Source organism: Rhea pennata, chromosome 5, assembly GCF_028389875.1.
Source record: "Rhea pennata isolate bPtePen1 chromosome 5, bPtePen1.pri, whole genome shotgun sequence".
NCBI lineage: Eukaryota > Metazoa > Chordata > Aves > Rheiformes > Rheidae > Rhea > Rhea pennata.
Genome location: NC_084667.1, coordinates 66691694 through 66710053, shown reverse-complemented (window position 1 = coordinate 66710053; position 18360 = coordinate 66691694). Strand labels below are relative to the sequence as shown.

The 18360-nt window shown below is 46.0% G+C and overlaps 1 protein-coding gene across 6 annotated transcripts in view; it reads right to left on the bottom strand.

The window, feature by feature from the left end:
• Positions 1-18360, bottom strand: part of FERMT2 (FERM domain containing kindlin 2) — a 62777-nt gene that overhangs the window by 23152 nt on the left and 21265 nt on the right. For all 6 annotated transcript variants that reach the window (XM_062577716.1, XM_062577710.1, XM_062577712.1 and 3 more), the window contains one exon: positions 14450-14683. In XM_062577716.1, coding sequence (XP_062433700.1) covers positions 14450-14683 — 234 coding nt within the window. The remainder of the gene's footprint in view (positions 1-14449; positions 14684-18360) is intronic.

Here is an 18360-nt window from a genome sequence, read left to right as displayed (position 1 = left end):
TCTGCGCTCTCCGCTGCCTTTCTCTGCTCGAGCCCCTTCGCTGCTCCCCAGCTTCGGTTTCGCACGTTCCCCCTGGAAATGTTTAGTTGCACAGAGACGTGCAAAGCTTTGAATTCTTAATGCATTATAGGGGGAAAAAAACCCACAATTCCTCTCTTACTACCACACTGTTTCTCTGCTTGCAGCTTTAGCTTCTGAAGGCAACAAATTGCACTGGGAGAAATTTGCTGTTTTCCGGTTACTGGTGCCTTCCGGCTGTCCGGGGGCTGCGTGTAAGCTTGTGCATCAGCCTGGCACAGACAACAACCTGGGCACAAGCATGATCCATCACGGTAGCACGCCAGCCTGCAGGTCTGCTCTTACCACTAGGTCTCCTTGATATATTCGCACGGTTTGCATGACATTTATCTTCTCAGGAATCAGAGCTGCCAGGTTTTCCTGCGACTCCTGGCTGTGGGGATAACCTGCCAAACGCGATCCAGACACGGCGCCGGGGGAGCGCCGTCTCCCGGGACGGAGGCCCGCTCGCTCTCGCGTTCACCTCGCTCCAATGCAAAACATCGACGCTCCAGGCAGCTGCACGATTTCCCCGTTAATCGTTATAAAAGATAGCAGGGGACACGGTTTTAGCAAGGCGTCTGCAGTACGACGAATTGCTGCAGACTAGGAAATGCAGGAGCAGATCAAAGGCGGCGGAGCGGGGGGATAGGAAACGAAGGAGACAGAACTGTTGCACTGAAGCTAGAGCCTATTCCCCCCGCCCCCCAAGAGGAACGCTGAACGGGAGAATTGGTATTTATTCTAACAGGGAGAGGTTGCACGGTTCACATTTTATCCTCGCTTTCCACGCAGCCGTTCCACTGACGGCAGTGGGAGTTTGTTGTACACTCCCAGGCCCAGGAATACAATTAAAAGTGGAATTTGGTCCCCATCACGTGATCTAAATTGGACACATCTGTGCTGCACTCTAATAAATTAGACAGATGTGTTTCCTACACCGATTCACTTCTGCCTATGCCAGCATCTTGCTTGACTAGAAACAACCAGGGAGAACAGCAGGCTGAAAAACGAGCTCTCCTTTCCTCCTGGCCCCCAAGCCAACGCCACGCTGTGAGCTAATTAACCAGAATTGCTTTTATCACACAGCATTCCAGCTTTCTTCAGTGAGTAAACCCCAAGACCCCAGCACAACAGTGTCGCTCCGACGCCCCTGTAAATAACGGGTTACGCTGTTCCCTTGGCGTCCCCTCGGCCAGGTGTCGGGCGCCCCGGGATTCAGCCGGTTCGCGCATCCTCGGACCGTCCTCTGGCTCCGCACCCCCGGCAGCGCCGAGGCCCAGAAGCGTTCAGCGAGTCTGTCTACGCTTTAATTCCTTTAAATGCACCCTGATTTTTTTTACCAGGGCTTCAAGCCTGTCGAACGTAAGCTCTCCGCGCCCCGCACTCACTCGCTGACGACAGTTAGTCTCGCCGTCGCTGAACACGCAACTTCCGGCGCGTTCCTGGTGATAAACGCCGGGCGCGTGAACACAGACGGGCTCTTTCGACGCACACTATCACGTCTAGCTGGTATCACCGCGAAAAAATCTGTTAGGCTAACTGGGGTCACGTGGACGGGACAACACGCAGCACAGCATAAAATGAGGAGTTCCCCTGGTATTTTGCTAGCAAGGTTTATACTGTTATGTTTATTTATGGTGCTTTAGCAACTGATACAGTCCCTCAGCTGAAACCATTCAGAGAGGCCAAGAGGAGGGCTCGGGGCCAAGCTCGGCTCCTGAAAGCAATCTTTGGAGAGGGCCCAAAGTTTGACCATCTGATTTCAAAGTGACTTTTTTATAGTTCCTCAGTTCTTCGTGACGCTATCTTCGGACTACGGAGCATCCGGCAAGTTTTCGGCAGCCGCTTCCAGACGGTGCCCGGCCGCAGGGCACGGGCCAGGCGGCACAGGCCGCCGCGTTGCCCGCGCGGCTTCGAGGGCAGCCCCGCTCCTCCGCCGTCACGGGCGTTTTGCATTGACCAGCCACAAATTTTGCAGGAATACCAGTCCGTTACGTATACCACCATTTTAGAGGCTTACGATCCCACCAAAGCCCACCGCGTGCTTTAGGGATGCAAGGGAAAAAAAAAACATCTCTTGTGCTAAAAAGCATACAACACCAAAAAAGCCAGAGAACCGCCTACACTGTTTTCGTTTCGTACACGAGAATTAGAGAAAAAGCGAGAATCAACTTTGCACGTTTTTTGACTGTACTTTTCAAATCTTTTAGTAAACTACTGTGAAAAAAAGTTTGCCACCACTTATGATTTATACATTTACAGAGGATTTTAAAACATGTTTTGAATAGAGACAGGCTTGGCAAACATGGTGTTTAGTTACCGTAGCTAAAGCAGAGAATATCCAAGGGTATAAGGGTTTGCAGATGGTAATACTCTAGTTAATTGGAATCTGGGACAAGGAATTGCTATATAGCTCCAACCCCCCAAATCCTGTTTTCTTAGTTATAAGAGTAGGAGAGAAATATTTAAAGGATACCAGTGGCGTAAAACATTGCAAATCCTTTACATAGGTTTGTGTTTTTTAGGAAACTCAAAGTCACATCGCAACTAAAGCAGCTCATTTCCTGGAGTTGTTCATCTGGGGTAAGATATTTATCAAGGATTTGATTTCAGCCCCAAACTCACAATTAAAATAATCTATTTATATTTCACCCTTTTCTTTTTTTTGCAGCGGAAGCCAGGCTTGTCCTGCCAAAGGCCCCTCTGAAGCAAAAGCGGTCAGTGAAGAGCAGACAGACCGAAAGGACTGACCTTCTGAAAACCGCTAATGTGTTTACCCTTCAATTTATGCTTTTGTTACCATTGGTTGGGACTGTGCTTGTTTTAAAAGAGACTCCTTGTCTGTACACAAAGGACAGATGGCACTGGCAACATCTTGAAATTACTGTAAATGATCCTTTTAGTATTTTATTCCTACTTATCATGTTAAGTGTGTGAAAACCCAGCTACTCCCTCCCTTGCTGAGAATGCCTAGCACGGCTGATGGCAGGCTGCGGGGGCCTGCCAGGAACAACAATCTGCGGAGATATGCAGAGCTCTCCATATGGAAGGGATGGCTCAAATCAAAAACTGGTTCAAATCTCCTTTTTTTTTTTTTTCTTTTTTCTTTTTCAGCTGAGTCTGCATCTTATCTTCAAGTTTTCTCCAGCCCGTGCTGGAAGAGCTGCAGACCCGGCTGAATCCTTGCATTTCTCTAGTTCGAGTCTGTGACGTGGCATAAGCAGAAATCCGAGCACTGGTCTCCAACCTCTGCCGAGGTTCACCTTACCTATCGCAAAGGGCTTCGCTTCGGTGACAGTCATTATCCTTGCAAACATTAGCATTAGGCCGGTGCCAGCAGGACCCAGCGCCGAAAGAGGAGCCAGAGGAATGAGGAGGGAAGGGAAAGCAAGATGCTTTGGGCCAATTCCTGGGGCGCTTCAGGTGCTACCTGTTTTTTCTTTGGCCGTCAGTCTTTCTCCTGCAACATCCACGTTTGGCAGAAACATCTCATCAAACTTAGCAGATTTTATCACGTGAGTAAAAGCTCACTCGTTTAGAGGCTAGAGGAGCACACACCGCAAATACACATGCTTTATAGGAGCTATTTCATGCATTCATGCATTTCATAGGATGCATTTAAAAATGCAACCACAAAGGTGACTTTTCATCTGCAGGACAATTTTTTCCAAACTTTGGACTAAGTGATTTTACTCCTGACAGTACCCTCTTTTCCATTTGCCTGCAATAGCTATTCGTGCCTGGGCTAGGTCAGGCTGAAGACATACCCATGGCCTCTCTGTTCCAGGTAACCCTCATTTCTTTTCCTGCTCATGCACAGCTCACCCTGCCCAGCTTTGCCCATTTATCTCCCAAGCAGAAACCTAGAGCAGGTCTAGGATGTAATCCTCTTTCTTCATAGACTGTGGTCATGCTGACCAAGCCCCTCAAAAATTGCTTTAAATATCCATCCTGCAGAAGGTAGAATTCAAAACCTAGCCTGTTTTGGGACAGAATCCATCTAATAAATCACATAGTTGCTGCACTTCTACCTGTCCAAGTGTACTGTAGTCTGCCTCTTCCCAGTGAACGGAAAACAGTCAAGGCCAGAGGGGATGGACATCCACCTCTCTCGGTGTAAAAGATGGGGCGATTTTGCCGCTCTGCCCCCCAGGCGCCACAGCATCCCAATACCTGCCCTCATCCGAGACGCACAAACCACCCTCCCCGTCCCCACGGCAGCGAAGAAGCAAGATACGGCTCAGGGACCCAAAGCGACAGCACAACTGCTCCGCTGGAAGCCTTCGCGCTCCCGCAATATCCCAAATTTGCAGTGTTGCTGCATCAATTTTATATGCAATTGCATACCAACCCTACATGCAACACAACGTCGCTGAGCAGATGCACCGTCCGAACACCCCTGCCTGCACGTCCTGACACCGTCACGCTGCGCTCATGGACGCCCATCTTCTGCAGGCCTCCAGAAGAGGTACGAGCCACCCCAAACCAGAGTCGTGGGTGACCGACCTGCATGCGTGAGCACAGCAAAACAACAACGTAGAGGAGAGGTTCACTGACAACACTTGGGCATTCAGAATATGTACGAATCTATCCAGATTTTAAAATTATGGGAAATCACACTAGCTTAGTTTTGACACATTAGTTAGCAACTAGTTTAATGAACTAGTAGTAAACTAGTACTGAGTTTTAATATAAAAAAAGTTAATTCTCTGAAGAAGCTCTCTTAACTTCCATTTTTCCACCCAATTCCTGGCTCCCTTAGAAGGTCAGAAAACTGCTTAGCTATTTAAGTATAAAAAAATCTGTAATTTTACTTGAAGCACAGACAGCATTTAAGGGAAATCCTCTCTTTAATGTTGATCCAGTTTCCCTAAATTAGCAATGTGTTTTGAAGCGGAATATTTCTGCACTGGATCACCACTGTCTAGAACCAGTGACTCATAAAAATTACAGCCCTTACACATCTACATGACGATTCTCAGGAAAATAAGACCTCAAAATCCATTTCTCTCTCACTGCAAACTTAAAACTACAATTTTTTTGCAGTGTGCGTGTGTGTGTGTGTGGAATTGAATTCTGTGGATCATGTTTCACAGCTCAAGTTTGCACAGTTAGGTATCATGGATTTGCCTTTAACATAAATTGCTTCAAGGTAAAGTTCTGCAGCACAGACTAAAGGCAAAAAATAATCTAGCTTTTGAACGCCCAGGAGAGAAGACTGCACTTGTGCTGGATGTTGTATGGTATGTGACCACAGAGCAGGCTGGCATCCCCTTCACACAGTTTGCCAGCTTCGTATACCCTGTGTGCATTCAGAACATTTTATTATGGATTCTTCAGTTGGCCAACTGCTTAACTATTTATTTGGGTAAACGCCAAGTTCTCTGCTTGCTTCCCCAAGCCAAGCAACTATGACAGGACATCCTGAGAAGCCTCCTGAGATGCCCAACAAGTCCTGAGGGCACAGACCAAACCACAGCTGACTCTGGCATGTCCAAGGGTGGCACCAGGGAAGAGCAAGGAAGGTAGCGCAGCGGCAGTGAGAAAACGAGACGACCCAAAACAAGACGCACCTTCCCCGCTGCTCCGGTTTGGGCTCCTGGCCCCAAGGCGCTTTGTGAAAGAATTCCCAAATTCCGCGCAGGAAAGCAAAGCGTGCAGCGGATCAGCCACGGATCAGCCACAGATCCGCTGCCTGCGGAACGGAGCGGCAGCTGGCACCCACTGCGAAGCTGTCCGGTGGGGTTGCCCCCGCCTGTGCACCGGGTAGCAAATGCTGCCTGGGTTGGTTGCCCAACAAGGTGGTTCCGAGAGGAGAAATCACGCGCAATTAGCAGGGAGGGACGCGATGGGGGGAAGAGGAGGCAGAGCTTATTAGCAGCCTAATAAAACAGTCCAGTGGAAAGACGTAAGTAGTCAACAAATGCTGCACATTTTGATGTTTTTTCCACAAGTGGGACGAAATCCCCAAACTCCAGTTATCCAGATGCCTGTCAGAGCACAGACAACACTTCAAGCCAGTTCCCTAAAGCGTCTGAATTGCAGTTAGAATCAAACTCAACTCACTAGATTAAGCACTACAAACAAGAGACTAAATCCACTTATATCCTTTGCATCAGACCATAAAGAGCCATTGGAGGGAGGATAATCTTAAGAAATGCAGTAGTATCAGGTTTGCCAGCACCTCCTGATGTCTTCAGGATGGAAGTCTATTTAAAGGGTCTCCGTCAACGAAAGAGTAAGGGTGAAAAAATTCCCTGACTCACTCGATTACATATAACCTGATGTTACTTCACAGGCAGAATAAGGACTGGGGAAGGGAGGGGAGCAGAGAGAGAGGGGTTTTCTTCTTCTTTCTTTTTCCTCCATTTCAGTTACTTTGCAATTGAGTCTCATTTTCTGGTGTTTGTCTGGATCCTACACAACAGCTGCAGATGAATATAAGAAAGCAATAAAAGAGGAAAATAGTAAAAATGAAGAAGTTGGCAGGATTACACTTATGCCTCCCAATTTAAAAAGCTGAGTACATTTCAATTTGGCAGGCTCTCTAAATGGTAAGATTTCCTTCCACACCCATCCTCTAGACATATTTAGAAATAGCTGCGTTACTGCCAAATCCTCTCTCCTCTTGGTAGCAAAAGTCAGCAAGCCTCCGTTCTTCGCTGGGTCCATCCCTGCGCTGGTATGCACGCTCCCTCCCAAACGCCCCATCCCCAACACCTTTGCAGTGCTCCTGAGCTCCCAGAGACCATCGTGAGATAGCTGACGTCTCCCCTCCAAATCTCGCCGTGTGTGCACGGTCTCCGACGTTTCAGGAGGAATGCTGCTTTGTTTGAGGTTGAGATGGGAGATTAAAGGCATTCTTCTAGGGAGAAGGCATCTAGAGGAATATTTATAGCTCCACATGGTAAGAGCATGGTTATGGTCAGTGCTGCCCCCTCAGTTTGCAATGGGGTTTGCATTTATTTCTGCAGAATGACAATAGAGAGGAGCAACTCCAGATACCTTTGCATCCCAAGAAACAACCGGGAAAACACAAAAACAGGACACGAGGCTGCTCACAGAAGGGCTTTGGACTGGGAGCCACCCTCTAACAGACTGCTTAGGATTAGTGTAGGTCTTTAAAAAATGCACACGATAAGTCAGGGCTGGAAGACAGTGAAGTGACACGAACACGCAGCTGACGCAGAGAGGCACGACGAGAGTTTGCAGCAAGCGCGCCGCAACGCCCGCCGCCCCGGCATGCTACCACGAGCACTACGCCAAGTCGGAAGCGACAGCTTTTCTGGATATAAATTTAGCTAAGACTGGCTGTCCGTGGGCCACTACTCCATGTGCTGATGAACACGGGCTAAGCCCTGGGAACACTGAGCATCCACTGCTAGTAGCACCAAAGGGTTTCAGTTTTGTAAAAACAGTACCTTTTTATAGAACTTCTTTGGCAGCTTAGGGCGTGGAAATATTACAAATACTTCAGAAGTCAGAGGACATTCTGTACTGAAAGATAGACCAGTTATTAAAAAGAAAAAAAAAGAAAAAGGTCGGTCATATTCAGTGTCTAGACGGCTCGAGGGTGTCGCTTCGCTCCAGCCCGGCTTGCATCACTGAGCTCCCAAATGCCAGTGTCACCCAGTATCAGGTTGCGTTTAGCGGCTGGATGCAGCAGCAGACAAGCTTAGCTGTCTCCTTTCCATTAGTCACATAGTCTAGGGTAGCATGTTATTTTAGGGTAGGAAGAGGCGAGGGGACGGAGAAAGGAGCACGTCACGCTCGTGTGACTCACTCGCCACTCGCTGCACTTCCAGGGGCTCGCTGTAGCCCTTCCCTCCTTCCTCTGGCCCCACAAGGTCCCTGGGATCGTTTTCTCCCGTAGGAGATGGCTCCCTGCTTCCCAGCACCATCCCTCTTCCTCACGTCCAGGGTGCAACGTTCCCGGAAGGCTGAGGACCGGTCCGAGGCAAGATGGGGACACGGCCACTGTTGTTGCTTCGCCCAAGATGCTCCATGGACTTTCTTTTCCAAAACAGGTGAGTAATTCACATTAAGTCCTATGAGGATCAGGAGGCAGGAACCCAGTAAGATGCCTTATGAGCCTCATGTCTTACTTTGGGAAAAAGATCTGTCGGGACTTGCAAGTCTTGAAGACCCTCAAGAAGGAAAAGAGATGGAAGAACAACATTTTTAGGAGACCAGTACAAAGCATCCATTCCTTCCAGAGAGACGTGCTTCTAGCTCAGAAAGCTCATCCTCCTCCCGGCATTCACAGTTTTCACCAATGCTAGTGCAAATTTCCATATTCCTTTGCTCAGGCTTAAGGACTCTTCACAGCTGGAAGAATGTGAGAAGGATGCTGGTTTTCACTCTGTTCAAACAACTTTCCCTTATCCCATGGCTCTTCAAGACATATGCTATTTTCCTGCTAGCAGAAGTCAGGCTCAGAAGCAGCATTGCTCAGGGCAGGAAATGCAGAGGCATGGGAAAAAACCTTCACACTTGTGGCTTACTGTTTGCTTTTCCTCTCTCACATGCCTACACAGCAGCAGGGTATCCTCCCTTGAATCTATTACTGCTCCCAGGATACATGGAAAAAAACTACAGGCAGCAGCAGCAGCAATGGGAGTCTGCAAGGAAGCAACTTAAGGGCATGAGAGAAGATGGAAGGCTTCCGCTGCCCCATAATCAAATGAAGCTATTGTGCTTGGAAAGAGGATTTTTTTTTTCCTGTTCATGGTTATGTAGGACAGTCAGTTAGCTGGAGCTCTGAACACAAGCTGGCTGGCTATTACTTTCCTAGCACCAATTCCATGTTCATTCTGTGCAACAGGGCCACAGCTCGTATGTCCAATAATCTCACTTTCCAATGGAGATATTCCCACTCACACTAATAAGCGTGGATTTGCAGCCATCTCAAATTGCACTTGCAGATTTTATGGGCTGTTTGCTGAGTAGAAAAGTCTTCCAAGCAGGATTGTGACAAGAGGGGGACACATGGGAGACTTGTAAAGAGCATCAAGATGCCTACACCTCCCTATCCCACTCCCCTGTGCTACTGCATACGATTCAGCTTGCAAAGTTGAATCTCCAGCAGTCACTGCATCAGGCAGAGAACATCAGGAATCCTAACCAGTAGTGTGCTACTCTGACAGACAGTGCCACAGGGAAAAAGAAGAAAAAAAAAAAAAAAAAGTGAAGTTTTACTTTCTCTTTCTCTGGTCTTTAACTGAAGATCAAAGTTTGCCTCTCAGGATTCAGCTGCTTGCCAGCCAGCTGCTCTGCAGGCACACTCCCAAAATGAACCTTCAGCAACAGGAGCCAGAGGCAAATGCAGCCTTCATCACTGGATGGATGAAGACTGCCCAGTCCCATCCGTTGGCCCGATCCTCTTCTCCTGCCCTGTTCTGCAACACTTGCTCCATCCGCCTTCTACTCTCTTGTGTGTCCTGTTGCAGTGACCTCTCTCTGCTCTACTCCCACCACAGATGCAATAAATCTGTGCCACTAGCTCTTTGGACCGGTTGCTGTGGGAATTGAGGGGCTGCAGTCTGCCGCTGGGGAAAAAGATTGCTTTTTCCAGCTTCACACGACCTTCAGAACTGAGGTATGTGCAAGCTGCCAGTGAGGCAGCCCAGCCTCCCACATCCACCTCTGGGTTGTCCCCAGGAGAGCCCTAACCCAGTCAGTGACAGCATCTACTATTTGGAATTATTTTACCCAGTACAACAGCAGAAACTAGGTATTTCTTTAAAAAGAAATCAAACATTGCAACAGCGACACGTCTGATTCCATTGAACTCTAGGACACGACAGTATTAGCTGCAGCACTATCAGGGATGGAAGCCATTCAAACTTCTTTACAACAACAGAAATTTCTGAGATCCAAAGGTCACCTTCCATTTACGGTGCAACTGCATAGCCCACAGGAACTTAGTGAAGTTGTAAGGGCCACAGCAGAAAGCAGACTCCTGCAAAGCAGGACTGGCTGCTCCGGCTCAGCAGTGACCACCTTGCTAACCAGTCCAAAAAAAGGGATGTAACTCAGGAGTGGCAGAACTGCCCTCTTTCAGCTGTGCAGGTCCATTAGTAGACGTACTGACTTGCGGTTTTCTTCCTACAAGATTTTATATAGTTTATTACATATAATAAATATATATATTTATATAGTTTAAATAGCATTCGGCATTTGCTATTGCTTTAACATGAATTCCGGTTTTGCAGCAAATTCAGTCCATAGTTTCAAGCATTGTGTCTTATCACATTTCCTTGGACAAAGAAACATGTCACACTGAGCAGAAGCTTCAGTATAGGCTGAAACCCACCAGACAAGAAACCGCAGCAGCACAGTAAGGTCTCTGAATGCTGTTGTTAATCAATAGTCTTTTAAATTGGAGTGAAGAGTGTCCACAGTCAGCTCCTAGATCTTCTTTAGGCTGCATGAGATGACCATCCTGGAGACAGCAGCCTTCTTTCTTCCCCACTGCTCACTGATTTTGCAGTTTTAAGAAACAGAAATTGCAGAACCAAAACTGCTGTGAAACCTCCATCAGTGCTGTGGCATTAGATTTACCACACCTTGACAGAAGAAGCATCTTTCCTCAGGACACCCTGCTCAAGAACGGCCTCAAAGGAGCATCTTCACTGAACTAAAGCTATTCCATTTTGGGCTTTAAGTGCATGGCGCAATGGGAGAGCACTGTCAGCAGCTACCACACAGTTTTCAGCCTTCATGAAAGCAACTTCCCAGGAGCTGGAAAACCTACAATTAGTAACCATTCTCAAATAGTTTGCAAAGAATGATTTTACTAGCACAATATGCAGCCTCCGTGGCAGAGGTAGCAGGAGGACCTGGTGCCTATAGCATCGTTCTGCTGCCTGGACCATGCTCCCCACCTTTTCTGGCAGACTACCATCTAACTTTCAACCCTGACAAATAATGAAGAAAGGGTCCTATAGACCATCCTTCTCCTCCTCCTCCACAAGACCTATTCTGTCCTGCATACAGGTCTGGAGATTATGCTGCATAGGAGTGGGGAAAAATAGTTTTCAACCATGTGATTATATACCACACCATAAGGCATTTGCACAATGAAGGCAAAGGCTGTATGAGCAATCTTCTAGGAACTCCCAAGCTTTTTCATATGCAACTTTGAAGCTTGATAGATCCTACAAGTTAAAGAGAATATATATATATATATAAAAAGGACACAATCTCAAATAATTCACCCAAGTATAATCCTGCTTCCATATAAAGTACTTTCATAAACGTAACCTGCTAGAGTTCCAGCAACACAAGGTATTCTTACAATACTCATTAGTCATGCTATATGTAAGAATTACTGAAGTGTGTAATTAAATGCTCTGGGGGCAAGGACAGAAAACAGGTATAGTCAAAAAAAAGCAATTCAAAAACACAATTCTGTCTCTTGGACATTGGTTCAGATGACACTGGACTGTCATTGCCTTGATCTCTTAAAGTAGGAGAGAAAAAGAACTATGCTGTTAGACCAGGGGCATTACCTTTCTCCTTTTACCTTGAAATATCTACTCAGTTTACTCTGGGGAGGCAATCAGCAAACTCATTGTAGCGTATGAGTGCTCTCTGCAGCTGACCTGCACACACATGCTGCAGGAGGGCAGGAAACAGGCAATGGAGACAAATGTCACATTTGACAGGGGCAGTATTAACACTAACCTGAGAAAAAGAGAAAAACAAACAAACAAACCCAAAAAACCCAAGCAAGCTCGGAAAATCTTATGTCACAGCCTGCAAGAGTCCAGGAGAGTAGCTTTCCACAGGCTGGAGAAAGAGGGCTGGGATGATTCCTGCACAGTACTACCCACAGTTTTTGGAAAGCCCCAGAGGGCACTCTGGGTGCTGGTAGATAAATTCTGAGGCTTGCAGGAATTAAACGCTCTGCACAAGTGTGGCATGATATCTCCAGGCTGGTTTTGCATGACCAAACCCAACAGCCCCCTCTTGCCCAAGAAGCCTGCAGTCTCTGGGACTGGGAGGGAGTTCTGCAAGATCAGATTGTGCCTTCGTAAGCACTTCTGTCCTTCGTGGGGGTCTGGCACTCAGCATGCAGATCCTGAGTTTAAGGACATATCCAAACCACAGCCTAACAGCAAGGTCACATAAACAGGAAAAACAGACAGTCAGTGGTCAAGATTTGCATGCAGTGGTTTCATGTTTGCCCCAAATAGTTCTCACGTGGAAGAAGTCTGCACTGAAGCCTGTACAAGGCAGACACGGAGAGAAGAGTTGGTAGCATTTGGCTGCCAGCAGCATTCAAATCCGTGCAAGTTTTCATGAACCAAAACAAGGCCTGGCAGCCCCACTCCCTTGCAAAGGTGTTCAAGTATCTCTGTGAACCTGGGAACAGCTTCCCACAGGGCTTGGCGGGATGATGGAACAGCTAGCTTCAACCTCGCATCTTCACCTGAAATTCTCACGACCCCTTTCTCCCTCAAGTTGATGTTGGGTGTGGCCATTTTCCCCTATCTGCTGAACATCTGGCTTCCAGTAAACCCAAAGACAACAGCTAAGCAACCTTTAATCCTTGTATTCATCCCTGCAGTTTCCATCCATCATTAACAGCTCAGGTTCGTAAGAGTCACTACGGGGTGAATGGCATTTCCAGTGATATCCTGCTTTCACTCCTTCATCATAATCAGGTACATTTATTCCAATACCTCAGATGTGATGGGAGAAAAACCAGAAACACCCTCAATAGATGTGTCACTTCTGCCTGCGGCAAAGCGCTGTTAACACAGCTGAGTTAGTTATCTGGATAAACAGATTCTTCCCATTTCTCCTCTTTAAATATCAGCATTATTTTGCTAGTTTGCTCATAAATATACTGAAAGCCCTAGAGATAGATAAATAACCGTTTTAGGCCCATTTAAGGTTCTGAACGTTCTGCACCATCAGTAAAAGAGCTCCTGTTACGTGATTAACTGTATCAGAATTTCCTGATGTGACTCACTGCCATAAGGATTCATTAGCAACCAAGCAGGCACTCATGCTTTCTCTGTCTAGCAAGGTATTAAAAGTTGTGATGAAAGGCAGGGGAGAAGGGAGAACCAAAAATCTCCTCTGAAATAACCCTGGCTAAGCCTTTTCTATTTTAAGTAGCTTTTTCTATTTTAAGTAGAAATCTTCCAATTCAAGAAAAAATATCAAACCCAAAACCCAGCAAAGTAAGACTCTTATCAAGATTCTTAACCAGCTAAATACACAAAGTTAACCACAAATGTATTGGAGATCATGTCGTAACAGTTCACTTAGAGCTGAGCACTTCCTGCTTAATGAAATAAATGGGTCAGCCAAGAGTAACCGTATCTGCTTTTTGAGAGCAGAAATAGATCTAGAACGACAAAGCTCAAATTGCAGACTCCGGGTAGGAAGACAGCATGCTGATGGCCATTTCCTTTTGGAACTGTGGCTGCCCTTGAGCGAAGGAAGACAGGGCTGCCCTCGACTAGGCAGGAGGAACCGGGAAGCAGTGACCACAGGACATGGGTACAGAGCCCATGCTGAGCATTTATAAATAGTCACTTTTTGTATTTAGTTGTTCTAAGCAGAATTTTCAGAATCTACATCCCAGATTTGGGAGGGGGGAGGGTGAGAAAGAAGCATGGGCTTCTCGGACAAGAATTTGTGAAGATTAGTTAAAAAAAAAAAAGGAAAAAAAAAAAAAAGAAAAAAAGGCACAAAACCAGCACCACAAGAGCAGCCCTGAGTATCTGGTAGTGAACGATCTGCCCTTTCTTCTGGGGCTTTTTCTTAACAAGGGAAAGCAGTGTAAAGAGGAGTTGGGGAGGGAAGAGAGAATCAGTCACTTCCCTCCACCAGACAGTTTTATAGTGAAGTATCATCACTTAATCTCTAATGATTTCCCACTAGAAAGATACCCACAAATTTGGCAGATATCCTACTTGAGGGTTTGTTTTTCATCTAGAACATAAATTTGCAGAAAAATTATGACCCAACATCAATAACTTCAGCATAAAGCAGGGCTGCTACTGCCTTATCTAACACAAAACTGAGAACAGACTTGTTATGAAAAAGAATTAATTACAGAAACATATTTCTTAATCAGCTCTGTCTGCGGTATGTCCGGTATTGTTATGTAAGTATTTACATATACAAGACTACATTTGAAAAGCAAAAAGAGTGGCAATTCCCAGGTGACCATCAGATGTTCAGTATTTGCGGCTGGGTAATATCAGCAACTTAATACTTTCTTAGAAAAGCATGCAAGCTAAGACAGATCAACCAATGACCTTTCAAACCGTGTCCTGTGTTTGGCAATCTCAAAAACTAGTTGGCACCAATCTGGATGGAATTCAGGTGAAATCTTTTTTTTTTTCCTAAGGTATTTAATACTTACTGAAAGTTTTGCAGATGTCAGAAACGGCTTTGAAGACTCTGTCAGAGAAGTTGACTTTCACCTTCACGTATTTCATGTTTGGAAGCTGAAGACGAAGTAGCTTGTGTTGAGGTGTGAACTGGAGCTTGGCATCAGCCTGTATACCGTATTTGTCCAATGTCCAGTGAGTTTTAAGGAGCCAAGTTTTCTTCTTTTCCCACCATAGCGCATGATCTGACCAGTCTTTCTTGACGTCTAGAACAAAGAGGCCATTTTAAAAGTTAGAGGGGGACGAGAATTAAGCTTCAAAGGACATAAAAGTAGAAGTTTAAATGTGTTAATTGGTAAGTGACTATTGGCCTAAAATGCAGTCAGCCAGTTCCAGATGCAAATAATGGCTTGTATTCAATTGCCTCTAGAAGCCAATTCGGAGATAGGCGTCCCATTTTGCTAAGTGCTGTGCAAAGAGTCGAGAAACGCTCACTGCCCAAAAGAGCTTTCAGTCTAACTCATTTCAGCCCTATTTACTGCAACCCTTGCTTTTAAAGCTGGCTGGCACTGCCTCATTGCTCCCTTAGATGCCTGTGGCCTCCAATCTTCGACTTGCGAGTGCCTCGGCACAAAGGAGGCTCTTTCTGCTACCTGCTCACATGGCATCTAGCGCAATGGGGTCCTGGTCAGTGAATGGGTTCCCTATACACTCCCACAGTATTAATTCAGAAATCCTCCAGACAGGACAAAGAGGAGGAAGAAAAACAAGAGGACTAATGAGAAAAAATGACTTGTCCCTGGATTGCTTAGCCTGGCAGCAGCGAGGCTGGGACTGGATCCCAAGCGACTCTTTAACAACCAGTACCTTATCCCTGGAGGATTCTGTACAGCTTTTCAGGCTTACTATCGGTTCTTGTTTTTCCACATCCCGATGTGGGGCATCTGTACTACCCAGGGGTGAGTCCAGTCCCCCACATCTCACAGCCCCAAGGCAGGGGCCTTGCAAGAAGAAATAAAGACACTACTTTCTCCAGGTCTTTAAGTTTCCACTAGCAAAACTGGAAAAATTCCAAATGCGACAAAAAGTTACTTCCTGAACTTTTCTGGGGAAAGAGAAAGAATAGCAGTATGAAACCCAGCAATTACAAGCAACTCCTAACACTGACATAACAACGAGCTCTTTGAAAGTCATATCCAGTTTTAAAAGCACAGGGGTAACTCTGAAAGACGACAGCTGTGCAATATTTTTTCCTTTCCAAGTAACATCTTGCCTTCCAGCTGCTGCGCAGCGCTCTCCCTGCAGTCCTCTGCAACTCACACAGTGCATCTTCCAGTCCCACCTGAAACTGCTGGGGTGCAAAAGCTGACAGGGAAGAACACACACTACGAACAAAGTTCCTGCTAATGTAACCTACTATTTAGCTGTTAATGAACATAAAAAGCAGAACCGGAGCTTGCAAATGAGCAAACTCTGCTCTCGATGTGTTTGCTGCGCAGCCACCTCTTCGCTCGCACCTCTTGCAGCCTGTCAGCCCTGCTCTGGGAAATCCCCAACCATAGACTTAATGTAGGAAGTGACTGCTTATTCATCCGATGATCCCTCTGGACAAAGCAGCTCTTAGGGTGTGACAGCCCATTACCTCCCCGCTAAGGAAGATGGAAAATAGCTCTGTAGGCATCCTATGCCGCTCCTGCAGAAGGATGCTTCTTCCCAAGTCTGTGGGGCAGTAACTTGATGTAGAAGGTGGCCTTGTGCGAGGTGCCACCCAAAGAAATACATTCTCCCCATATGAAAAGGTACATCAGCAACCCTGCAAACTCCCTATTGACAGGATACCCCTGGAAGAAGGGGGCAGAGGAAGGGAAGAAGCAGGGGAGGGAATGAGCAGCCCTAAAATTTGATCCAAGTTCTGCCCCTGGATTTTGTCAAGATGTCTGAAATCTAAGCTTTCCATCTCCAAAAATACTAGGATGTGTCAGCATCAACTGCAACAACAGTGCAGACAGCTAGTTGTTATCTCAAATGAAAAACCAAATGTTTATGCATCTATGTCATAGATGTTAAATCATCTATGCAAACACATAAGATGCTCAAAAGGTTGTATGAAAAGTTACAGACGCTCTTGCACTAGCTGTTAGAAATGACATGGTTATCAGTAAATTTGGAGCTCATGGAATTTGTATTAGGATGATTAACTCCTGTAATAAGAGGAGCTCTACATGAGCAATGCTCCTTGTTCACATACTTGAAAGAAAGGCACTTTTTGAGTTAAACATCAGCATTACATTAATTCAGTTTTCAGCTCCAGATCCTCCCATGATCCTAGATTTCCAACGTGAAGTAACAGTTTGACCTAAATCAAAACTGTCAGTTGACATCTATTGCAATGACTCTTTCTTCCATCCTTATGAGCTGAGGTTCAAACATAGAAAAGAACTAGCCAAAAAGCCAGCATCAAACCTAGCAAATTTCAAGAGTTAAACCTCAGTAGTCACACAACCAGTCTAAATTACCGAGGAACACACTCCGGGACAGATATTGGAAAGACTATCCTCACAAGCCCACCTCCGACCTCCGCCAGGAGTAGAGCAACGTGACGAACGAGCTCTTTCGGTGCCTATCTCAATATGGTATCTTCATCTCAGGATTACTGAGAAAACTCGACACAGAACTTAAAGCAGAGGCAGTTTCTTTAAACTTCTTGTAAAATGGCATAACAACACAGCCAGAAAGTAAAAACGTCAGCTAGACGTTTCAACAACTTTGTACAATCAAATTAAACAAAACCAAATATAGAAAAGCATGCAAACTTGCACAAGCCTTGGCTACTCTTAAAAAAATCTGAGAAATCATTACAACGGACTTTGGTAATGAAGTCCAATTTCTACTGAAAGCTTAACAAGTTGGCACTGAAAGTTGGAGGGGGAGGATTTTGAAGCATTACCACTTACGTAACTTGGAGGGAACAGAAGTGGCTTTGGGTTTTCGCTGCAGATTAACCCCTCAGGCCATGGCACAGCACCGTCTTGGCGAGTAGCTAACACGGCGAATTGGCAACGCTAAGGAAGGCAAAGGTTCGCGACCATCCCACACGGTAAGTTATTTCCAAAGAGCTTGGTATCTGTTTAGCAGCTGACCTGCACGGTTAGTTTAACACTAACGTATCGACAAGGAACATTCAGTGCTTTGTAAGGCGACGATTAGGAGCCACCGCCGACAGAGCAATCTTTCAAAGCTGGTTCTGCACACGGAATTTCAAACTCCTGGTTAAATCTGACCAAAGGTTTAACATTCACCAGGGTCCCAATTTACTAGTTACCGATTTGTTGGGGTTGGAGGGCTGGCTTTTTTTTTTTAATTTTCTTCTATTTTCTCCCCCCTCTCTCCAATCCATCAGCTCACACTCTTTTCCTACCGCTGTCAGTAACAAGACTGACCACTGAGTGTTCATTAAAAGGAAACGGAGCAGTGGGGTGGCGTAAGTCTCTGCGCACTCCAAACACACCTGCATTTTAGAGATCACAGACCTTGAATTCAAAAGGTTACTAAAGATCCAAAATCACAGCCACAAATCTCAGCAAACATGTTAACAGATCCAGAAGCCCTTAACTGTTAAATGCTACTTTCGCACAGCTGCGCAGCCATTAGGTGCTATTTCCAGCAATTAAGTGTACTTAGCCTTATGGCAACTGCATTATGCAAAGAACCAGAAGTGGTTCAAGTCAGTGAGGGTTTATTAGCATCTCAAGGAAGGCAAATGGTGCAAGAAAGAGGTTTGTTAGAGGTGCGGTCAGAGATGGTAAAACCCACTCATCTATTTGTATAAATCAGGCCAATTCCTGGCTATGGCACAGTGGGAGAATAGGAATGCAAGTGCCCACTCCTCAGAAAGCTGCTAAGACTTCAGGCATCCCCAGATTAAAAAAAGGGGGGGAAAACA